We start from the raw sequence: 10141 nt of genomic DNA, 5'->3' as shown, positions 1-10141 counted from the left end.
AAAGCAACAAATAGAGAGGAATGGAGATCTCTTCTTAGTTCGGCCTATAGAACAAATGTTCTGTAATGGGCCAGCTAAGTAAGTAAGTAAGTAAGGAGTTCAGCCTTTCACAAATGACATCTGGGAAGGTACCTGACGTCATTATCATAAAAATTATCCGCATACGTTACTATCTCAATGCCGTCTGGAGGGTGGAGGTTTAACAGTTCCTGAGATTTCACCTCGCTTCGCCCATTCGCTATACGAATACTCAATAAATTGTATATTAAAATAACCCACGCACCTCTTCGGATCTGCTCACAACCACGACGGTAAACATGACACATGTCCGATCATCCTTTTTCCAGGGGTTCGATAACGCCTAAATCGTTGGCCACAATTTATTACTACCGGTTCGCACGATTGCAGCACTTCAGCCGATCTAAGCACTTTTTGTGCTTGTCTTCACCGACTATTCCATTAACTTTCTATGCCAGCTCTCTGACTTGACTCTAGGTCGCTAGGTTGCTATAACGCTCTTTCGCTTTTTGCGTACAGTTGGTGCTACTGGTATAATCTCCCTCCCTTGTGAAAAGTAGAGTCCGCATTGACATCAAAAAGAAACAACGGTGATATGTAATAGATGTCAGGAGTGGGGGCATCTAGGGGGTTGCTCTGGGATTGTCCACATGAGGGACTACAACAGGGACTATGTTGCTGCATGCTGCGTGAATACAGTCTCCAGTGAGTCGTCATCGGATTACGAAACTCCCTCGTCGTCTGATTATGAGACTCCCCCGCAGTCCCCTCGACAAAAACCGCACATACAGCCTTTAACACCAGCCGTTGTTGTCCCAATCCCGGAAAATGCATCCTTTTTGCAATTTAATTGCAATGGACTCCGAGGTAAGATCGAGGAAAAAGTAGGTTTCATGAGTCGGAGGAATATCAAGGTCGTTGCGGTGCCAAAAACCAAGCTCAACAACAACTGTAGCTTACATCGTTCTGATGGTTACAACGTGCTAAGGAAGGATCGGACCAGAAGTGGAGGTGGGGGATTAGCTTTCCTATTGCATCAGTCTGTGCAATACAGATCTATCTCGCTTGACCCTGTCTCTAATGACCCGTACATTAAATGTATGGGGGTAGCAGTCAGGTGTGGAACTGCCGAGATAGAGTTGCTGAACGTATACATCCCTCCGAGAAATAGCTGTATCTTAGATTACGTGCCTAACATTAGCCCGCTTTTGGAAGGTCATGATCGTTTGGTCCTGCGCATCATAAGATGTGGCATTCGGCTCTCGGAAACGACCAAAGAGGTACAGCGCTGGCTGAGCAGATTGACCGCTCTACGTTTTGCACGGTCAATGAGGACGCCCCTACGAGAATTAGAGGAGAGTGTTACAGCTCGCCAGATATAACAATCGTGTCACCTGGTCTGACAAATGACGTTACCTGGCAGCCAGTCATTTCCCTTGGATCAGACCATCTCCCCGTAATTGTCTCCATTAGCAGACCACCCCATTTCATTACCTCTGAACGCCGCACATTCGTCAATCATAAGAAAGCTGATTGGCCGGGTTTCAGAGAGTTCACCAATCACCGCTTCAGAGAACTGCCCAATCCTTCTGATGTTCAGGTAGCGGAAAGGACGTTCCGAGACATCATCACTGCTGTAGCCGCTTGCCATATCCCTGCTGGTCGAATACTCGAAGTAAGACCAAACTTCTCAGCAGAGCCGACGGTATTAGCAAAAGAGCGTGATGAGCTTCGCCGAACCAACCTCAATGACCCCAGTGTCAGGGAGCTAACACTGGAAGTTGCAACATTGGAGCCGGTGTAGGTGAATTGTGGGCAACGGTTAAGTCACTCTCGAACCCTTGAAGAAGGGAAGATAGGACCTCAGTCACGTTTGGCGACGTTACGTTGACTTACCCGAAGAACTGCGCAAGTTATTTAAATCGACAGTTTGTCGAGCACCCGAGAGTGACAATGCGAAGAGAAGAGTATTACGTGACGTAATTTACGTCGCTTCAGATCTCTTCCTGGACTCAACAAGAGACGGCCGTGCGATAGAACAGTGATGGTGGCGCTTGACTTATCAAAAGCCTTTGATGCAGTCTGGCACTCCACGCTGTTTGAGGACATTGAGCAAAGAACCCTCCGGCCATGCTTGAAACGTTGGGTAGTCAATTACATATATATGTGGACGCCAGTCGTACGTGGAATTCAGGAACAAAAAGTCCAAATCCCGTAGAGTGAAGCAGGGAGTTCCCCAAGGTGGGGTGATATCTCCGGAACTGTTTAACCTCTACCTCTCCTGTATTCCGCCCCCTCCAGAGGGCATCGAGATCGTATGCGGATGAGTGCACGATTCTGGCGTCAGGTACCTATCCTGATGACATCTGTGAGAGACTGAACAACTATTTAACCGATCTTGCCACCATTTTCCATTCGATGAATATGCCATCACCACATGGACAGCACAATTTGTAAGAAAATTGAATGTCTTGGTCGACGGTAACAGCTATGCGCGCACGCCACAGCTATCTGCGACAAACTGAAAAGTAGGAATAATTTCCTCAAGTCCCTAGACGGCAGCACTTGGGGTGCAGATAAAGAAACTTTGTTGGCCACATATAACGCGATAGGTCGGTCTGTGGTAAGCTATGTGGCGCCAGTTTGGTCTCCGGGATTATGGGATACGAATTGGAAAAAGATTCAAACCTGCCAGAATGCCGCCCTGAGAACAGCAACAGGGTGCCTCCTCAAGTCTTCAGTGGACATGAGGAGGCAAAGATTCTTCCAGTAAAGTACCTGCTTGGATGTTATCGTGTGAGCCATCCCAATCACCATCTGCTAGCTAGGCCCGACACATTCAGGCATATCAGGAAGGATATTCATGCTCTAGAGAGGGAGGTCCAACAATATAGAAGATAACCCCTAGATCAACAGGCATATCAAGCAGGTTTAAATAGTGACCAGTATGCCGCATGGGCCCGCATGACACAAAACACCTTTTCAACTGCCCAGCCAAGCCTACTCATCTAACTCCAGTGGATCTGTGGTTACATCCCATCGAAGCAGCCACTTTCCTGGAACTGGATATAGATCCAGAGCCAGATTGAACAGAAGAACGAACATAAAAACATAATAAATACTGTTACAACAACAACTGATACAACTGAGTATTCCAAACCCAATTATCCATAGATCTTCATCAGGCCTAAGTCAGTCAGTATTGAAATTAGAAAAACTAACCATTTGTTTTTTTAACTTATATGTATATATTTTTGTAATATGAAAGAATTCGTTTTTGTTTGCTTTGTAATAATTGTCTCTCTAAACATTAAACATAAAATTAATTAAATTGATTAAGGGTAGTATTACAGATTGGGGGATGTTGGCGTTTAATTTTTAAACATAAAATTTTATTTTGTATTAATTACAGTGGTGATTTAATCATTCATAGACCCATGGTGGGGCAAACCCTAATCGTACATACATACACATAACTTGCAGTTTTCGTTTTTAACTTCTAAACCAAAGATTTTTTTCTAAATTTTTGTTTACTTGTTTTATAATTTCTTTTCTTCCTAATTATTACATTGTATTGCTAAAACACGGATACACACATTTATGATGGCAAACCCAGAGTTTTGCGTACCAAACGTTTAGCTATTTGATTGAATTCTTCACGTTTTTCACGCCACATAATGGCAGCATCAACATTGGCTCCAGATTCATCGTTGGGTTCTGAAAATAAAAAGGCGAACAAGGAGAGGGATTAGCATGAAAACTAAAAGTCAATCATATAGGGGGTTATCATTAATGGCATTTCCCCGTGAGTTTTGTCTTTACGCCGTTGCAAATTAAGGGAGAAAGTGAAAAATTCACGGGGAATTGCCGTTCATGATAACCCCCATAATGAATCTTAAACGTCTCGAGTCATTTTTAATGCCATCAAAAGGATTGGTGAATCCATTTGGAATAACTTTTCCTATTGTACACAATTATGTAGGTCATCTCATACACAACTTACCCGCCAACATTGACACCACACTTAGTAGAATTTTTTCAACACTTTGTACCGGACTCCAACGTTCAGCAGATGATTCATAGCCCATTGGATCATCACCGGGAGCATGTAATATTGATATGCAAACACGACCATCCGCAAAAACTACAAAGAAAATAATGAAAATGTTAGAATTATCAATTCAACTTTCAATTTGTCAATTTTGGACTCACTATTCGGATGAAACATTTCACAGGTGAATTTCATTTTTGGCGGACTCAGGGGATAGTCTGGTGGAAACACCAAACGGGCAGGAAAAACTCCACCTTCAAAGCATGTTCCTTCGGGACCACTGAAATAAGGGAAAAAGGATTTGTATTAAAATTTTAAAATAAAATAATGAGGAATCACTATTGTCTTTTCAGAAGAAACTTTATTAAATTCAGGAACGGATCTGTCCATAACGAAATAGAATCTGAATTGAATTCGTGTGAGGAATGTCTGTTGATAAAAAATATATTTGTGGTGGCATTTTAGAAATACGTTGGACTTTTTATATAATTTGTTCTTGTTGTTGTAACAGTGTTTATTATTGTATGTTTGTGGGTTCGTTCTTTTGCAATCTGGCTCAGGGTCTATCTCCTGTCCCATGAGAGTGGCTGCTTCGATGGGATGTAACCACAGATCCACTGGAGTTAGATGAGTTGGTTTGGCGGGTCAGTTGAAGAGGTGCAGTAGTTGAGTCAAAACTACTCTGTTTTGTGGTGACGCTCCTCAGCTGCGATAGATGGGGGATGTACTCCGAGGACTTATTCATACTATATTTGCTTATGGGCTTGGCAATTGCGTCCGTATGAATGCTATTTATTTCTTTACCTGCACCCAAGTGCTGCCGGCTATGGACTTGAGGAACCTGTTCCTACTTTTCAGTTTGTCGCAGATAGCTGTGACGTGAGCGCACGATATGAACGTAGTGTCGAATGTGACCCCTAGAATTTTGGGGTAGTTTGTGGTCGGAATTCTGCTACCGGCGACCACGACATTCAACTCTCTTCCAAACTGCGCCATCCATGTGGTGAACAGTGTGGTTGTAGATTTTTTTGAGGAAATCTACATATTTCTCGCGTGTAAAAGGTGTAAAGATCGGTGAAATAAGAGTTCAGTCTCTCACAGATGTCATCAGGGAAGGTACCTGACGCCAGGATAGTGCAACCATCCGCATATGTTACGATCTAGATGCCGTCTGGTGGCGGAATACAGGAGAGTTAGAGGTTAAACAGTTCCGGAGATATCACCCCACCTTGGGGAACTTCCTGTTTCACTGTATGGGGTTTGGACTTCTTGTTACTGAATTTCACGTACGACTGGCGTCCACACATATTATTGACTATCGAATGTTTCAAGCTTGGCCGAAGGGTTATCTGCTCAATGTCCTCAAACAGCGTGGAGTGTTTGACAGTATCGAAGGCTTTTGATAAGTTAAGCGCCATCATTACTGTTGTGTCACACGGCCTGCTCTGATGCTTACGGAACCCATGCTGATGATCGGCAACTGGATAGCTATTTCTGAGGGTGGGAGGACTAAGGTCTCAAGGGTATTTGCCTGGGCGACAAAAGCGAAATCGGTCTGTACGATTCACCGTTGCTGGCATCCTTGCCTGGCTTCAGTAGCGTCACCATCTTGCCCTAGTGAAAGGTTGAGAACTTTAGTAAGATACTCGACTCCCGGCACATTCAGCTGTTTCAGTATAACCATGGAGATTCAATCAGGGCCCAACGTTTTGGATGACATCATCCATTGTCAATTGTGGTGGTTCATTCTCGGCAGGAAGGGATCTAATGCGACATAGTACTCACCTCTTTGCCATGTCACTCCTCCAGGGGTCTTGAAGAAATGTCGATTGAAATAACATGGCGTAATGTGTGACTGAGGTCGTAATATTCTTTCTTTCCTTGTTCTGCTTGTGCTCACCGAACGACCTATTAACTTCCAGTGTCAGCTCCCTAAGTCTGGGGTCACTGAGGTTGGGTCGATGAAGCTCAACACTCTCATTTTCCAATCCCGCCGCCTTGCTGGTAATTTGATCTCACTTCTGGTATTCGACCAGCAGGTACATATACGAGCGTCTGCAGCAGTGATGATGTCTCGGAACGTCCTCCCTGCTACCCGAACATCAGATGGGTTGGGCAGATCTCTGAAGCGGTGATTGGTGAACATTCTGAAACCTAGGTCAATTAGCTTTCCCACTATTGATGAAAGTGAGACAATTATGAGATGGTCTGACGCTAAAGAAACGACGGGTTGCGAGATGACGTCATTTGTCAGCACTGGTGACATGATGTTGTTGTAGCAGCATATAAACCTACCTAGTAGCATAGCATATAAACCTACTATGATTTCGGGCCAATCCGGTACGGAAGAATCCGTTGCAGTGGGATTGAGGTGACATGATGGTTATATTTGGCAAACTGTGATATTCTACTCTAATTCTGGTGGGGTCGTCTTTATTGACCGTGCAAAACGAACCGGACCGAATGTGACAAATCACGATGAACATTAAAGCCCCCTAAGACCCGCCCTTTATGACCTTCCAAAAGCGGGCCAAAATTGGCGGAATGTATTCCTTAAGCAACTCTTTCTCTGCAGTTCCACATCTAACTACAAACCCAAATATATTATATGTACGGGTTAATAGACCCGGCCTCAATAGAGATATTTAAAAAGACTGTTGCAACAGGACAGCTTATGGTGCGATCCTTCCTTAGATCATAGCTGTAAGATGCAGTTGCTGGAGAGTTTGGTTTTGGTGTTGCCTGATAACATTCACTTGACACTTGTGGTTCACATAAGTTTTTGAAGACATCTTCCGGATTTCTTGGAAGTTTCTTATTTTCTAATCAATTGCGGCATCATTACAAAGCGACAAACTCTTATGTCGGTTGGGATCTTTGTAGAGCTTTGCTTTTAAAGCGGTAGTGTTTACAGTTTCCTTGGAATCATCCAAAGTTTTTGGTCCAAACTAGTCTTTAGCAACCAGTATTGTCCCTGAAGACTAGAAATTAGTATCTGTAATTGAAGTTATCCAAAGGTGCCAGTGGAGGCGTATCGTACCGTGCGATTTTTCTTGTAACCAGCAAAGCAGTGCAACATAATGGGGCAGTTGCCCAGTATCAGATTGGTTTTCCACAAAAAACGCCATTTCAGATATATAAGACGAAGACTTAACCAGAACAGACTGTTAACAGAACATACATTGTAAAATTCAGAAATAAGAAGTGGAAACCCCTTAGTGTGAAACAGGAAGATCCTTAATTTGTGTGTTGCAACATCTACCTCTTACGTCTTCCACTTTTCTCGACTTGGGTAATTGAAATGAACCATAGGAGAATTGCAAAAGAGATCAAGATGCATATTTAAGGCCACCGATTGTATTCGAAAGTATCATCGAATCTACTTTTGAGTCTCAATTAGAAGTTCCATAGTTGGCGTACAAATGAGGATTAATGATTGACATTTTGTACCGGACAGAGGAACACGAAAATATGTCCTCAGACACAAAAACTATTGGAGTAAGAGAACGCATAGATAACACTGTCAGAAAATTCTTATAGCAGACTTACGTGAGATCCGATTGAAGCTAAAGCTAATCAAAATATTAGTTGATTGACCTTTTATCATATGACGTATTGTTGGTTGGTCCCATAAAGCATTTTTATAAAACCACTATTACTTACGCTATTAATGCCTCCCATTCGAAAAAGTTGTCCTCACTGACTGGGCCAGCCACAATACCATCCGGTGGGTCCAAAGTCAATTCTGCAAATAAAAAATTTGAACATAAGGAACCATCATATATCAAAATTGCAGTCTCATTTTGTTTACGAAGCACCAAATTTATAGTAGTCGCACGGTCACCGACCGGGATCACCTGGTTTTTTGACTCTTACGTTTATATTCTGCCATAAGTCTTCTCAGAGCTGAACCTGCCATGTTTTTACGTGTTCTTGCCTTCTACTGGACTGACTTTACTCCCTTGCTTGCACTTATTTTGTTGTGTTTTGCTGCCTTAATTGTTGGTGGTGTTACGTACGTCGCACAAATTTTACGTTTGTGTGTGTGACTGTTGTTGATGAACTTCTTGTTTACTTTTTAACGCTAACTTTTTGGGCAAAATTAATTTCCTTCTAGAAGAAATTCTTAAAATTTAAATATAAGCGAAAATTTTGCACTAAAATTTTGTTAATTATTTTAATAATATAAGCAACAATTTTGCACTAAGATATTAGTTGCTTTATTTTCAAGTATAGAAGCGAGAAAAAAGTTCCAAATAAAAAAAACGTCACTCTATAAAGAAGTATTTGACAGTTGTTGGTGAAGTGTCAAAGTGCAGGCTAAGGCTAATATGTAGAGTTGTATAGTTCATGAACGAACTAGTTCAATTGAACGATTCATTGAAAAGAGCGTATGAACTAGATCAGTCGATATAGTTCATTATAGTTCAATAGTTCACTGAACTATAATCGGTCGGGGACCGCATGGTTCAATTATTAGAAGGTTGGGCAGGTTCATGAAATTATAAAAAAACAACTCTGATGCCGGTTTGCTTATAACTTCAAATGACTAATAACAAATGCAACAGGTTTTGTTTATTTGAAATATTTTCAAATATTTAAATTGAATTATTTTATATATGTATGCCCACGTTTTGGTATAGCCCCATATAACGCGAATTGTCGCTTTCAGGAATTTTGAATGTATTAGCCCAATTTGCCCTTGTAATTTAAGATTTTGTATCTGCTGAGGTCAAAACACATTTCCACAAAAAAAATTTGTATAAAGTCTACTTTATGGTATAACCCCCATATAAGGAAACCTGCAGATTTTAGTTCAGAAAACTTAACGGTGGAGGATATAAAACGTTCGCCCGGCCCATTGGACACTAAGCTCACCGTGGTGCCACCTTCCAAGCTATCTTTACCATACATATGTTAAGGTTAGTGAGCTAACATGTTTACTCATAAGAACGTTAAAAACTTGAGTTGGGCATTGGGCTAGTAACCCATCGCTCCAAAAGATCGTATTATGAAAAACAAAGAAACAGAAAACAACACCCATCTTACGTTGACGACCTCGCAAAAGTTTTATGGATTACAAACAGCGAATTTGCACCTGGAATGTTCGGAATCTTCACAGAAGGTGCAGTTTACGCTTTGGAGTATGTACTTGAAAAATACAAGACCGATATTACTGCCATGCAGGAAATACGATGCATTGGGAAAGGCGCCACAACAACAACTAATGGCACCGGCACGAGCGCTTAGAAGAAACGCATGATTGTTGTTCTGCCCATGACATATTTATTTTATTCGATTTTAATGCCGAAATTGGAAAGAAGAATGACTTTGGTCCAACAGTCCGAAAATTCAGTCTTCCCAGTGAAGCTTCTGCCAAAGGAATCATGTTGATAGACTTCGCAGCGACAAAAACATGACAGCAGTATTAGATTTATTGTTACGAACAGACACAAGACGGAAGTTGGACATCGGTAAGCTGCAATCACAACACATATCCACAGCATATTCCAGCATATTCCACTCATCTGACCCCATTGTTTAATGCAAGAACACGTCGACAATGTTGAAGTCATTTCTGCTTTCAAAATTGTACATCTTCTATATTGGTTTTTGTATGTATCCAATGTGATTTTGAATAAATTTATTTTGCCGTTTGTCAACTTTGTCAAAACTGTTTTGACACAATAGGAGGACCTCAGGAAAAAATTGTAATCAGATGTTTGCTGTGCCCTACCTTTTAATGATTGTACCATGGGGGACCGTACGATCAACGAACGATTCACAATCTAGTTCAACATGTCGTTCACAAATACATAAAGTGACGGCGTCGTCTATGTTAAGGGATGCCTTCGTAATTTGATCAGTTTGTTTATGTTTTGGATCAAGGTACATGGAATAGCTGATTCCTACAAAAACATACGAGACATACAATATTACAATAGCTGTGTTCCAGAACTAAAAAGTTTTTACAATTTTTACGACTTTTACACATTTTACTCGAAAAAGCGTTCCCGTACACAAAAAAGTTGTAAAATGTTCACTTCTCTTTAAACAAAAATGGCGCTAAAT

General features: G+C 41.6%; 1 protein-coding gene across 1 annotated transcript; it reads right to left on the bottom strand.

Moving 5' to 3' along the window:
- Positions 1-3242: 3242 nt before the first annotated feature.
- On the bottom strand, positions 3243-8391 carry Ubc7 (ubiquitin conjugating enzyme 7). Its single transcript, XM_073974389.1, has 5 exons — positions 7946-8391; positions 7733-7814; positions 4231-4349; positions 4022-4162; positions 3243-3735 (listed from the first exon to the last, which is right to left on the bottom strand). Exons 1-5 carry the CDS (start codon positions 7986-7988, stop codon positions 3617-3619), a joined length of 504 nt encoding a protein of 167 aa, XP_073830490.1. The 5' UTR covers positions 7989-8391; the 3' UTR covers positions 3243-3616.
- Positions 8392-10141: the final 1750 nt, after the last annotated feature.

The sequence above is a fragment of the Musca autumnalis genome, unplaced genomic scaffold, assembly GCF_047663935.1.
Source record: "Musca autumnalis isolate F117 unplaced genomic scaffold, ASM4766393v1 scaffold_3, whole genome shotgun sequence".
In the NCBI taxonomy this organism is placed as follows: Eukaryota; Metazoa; Arthropoda; class Insecta; order Diptera; family Muscidae; genus Musca; species Musca autumnalis.
The sequence above is the reverse complement of the archived record's forward strand: the minus strand, read 5'-3'. Positions and strand labels throughout refer to the sequence as shown.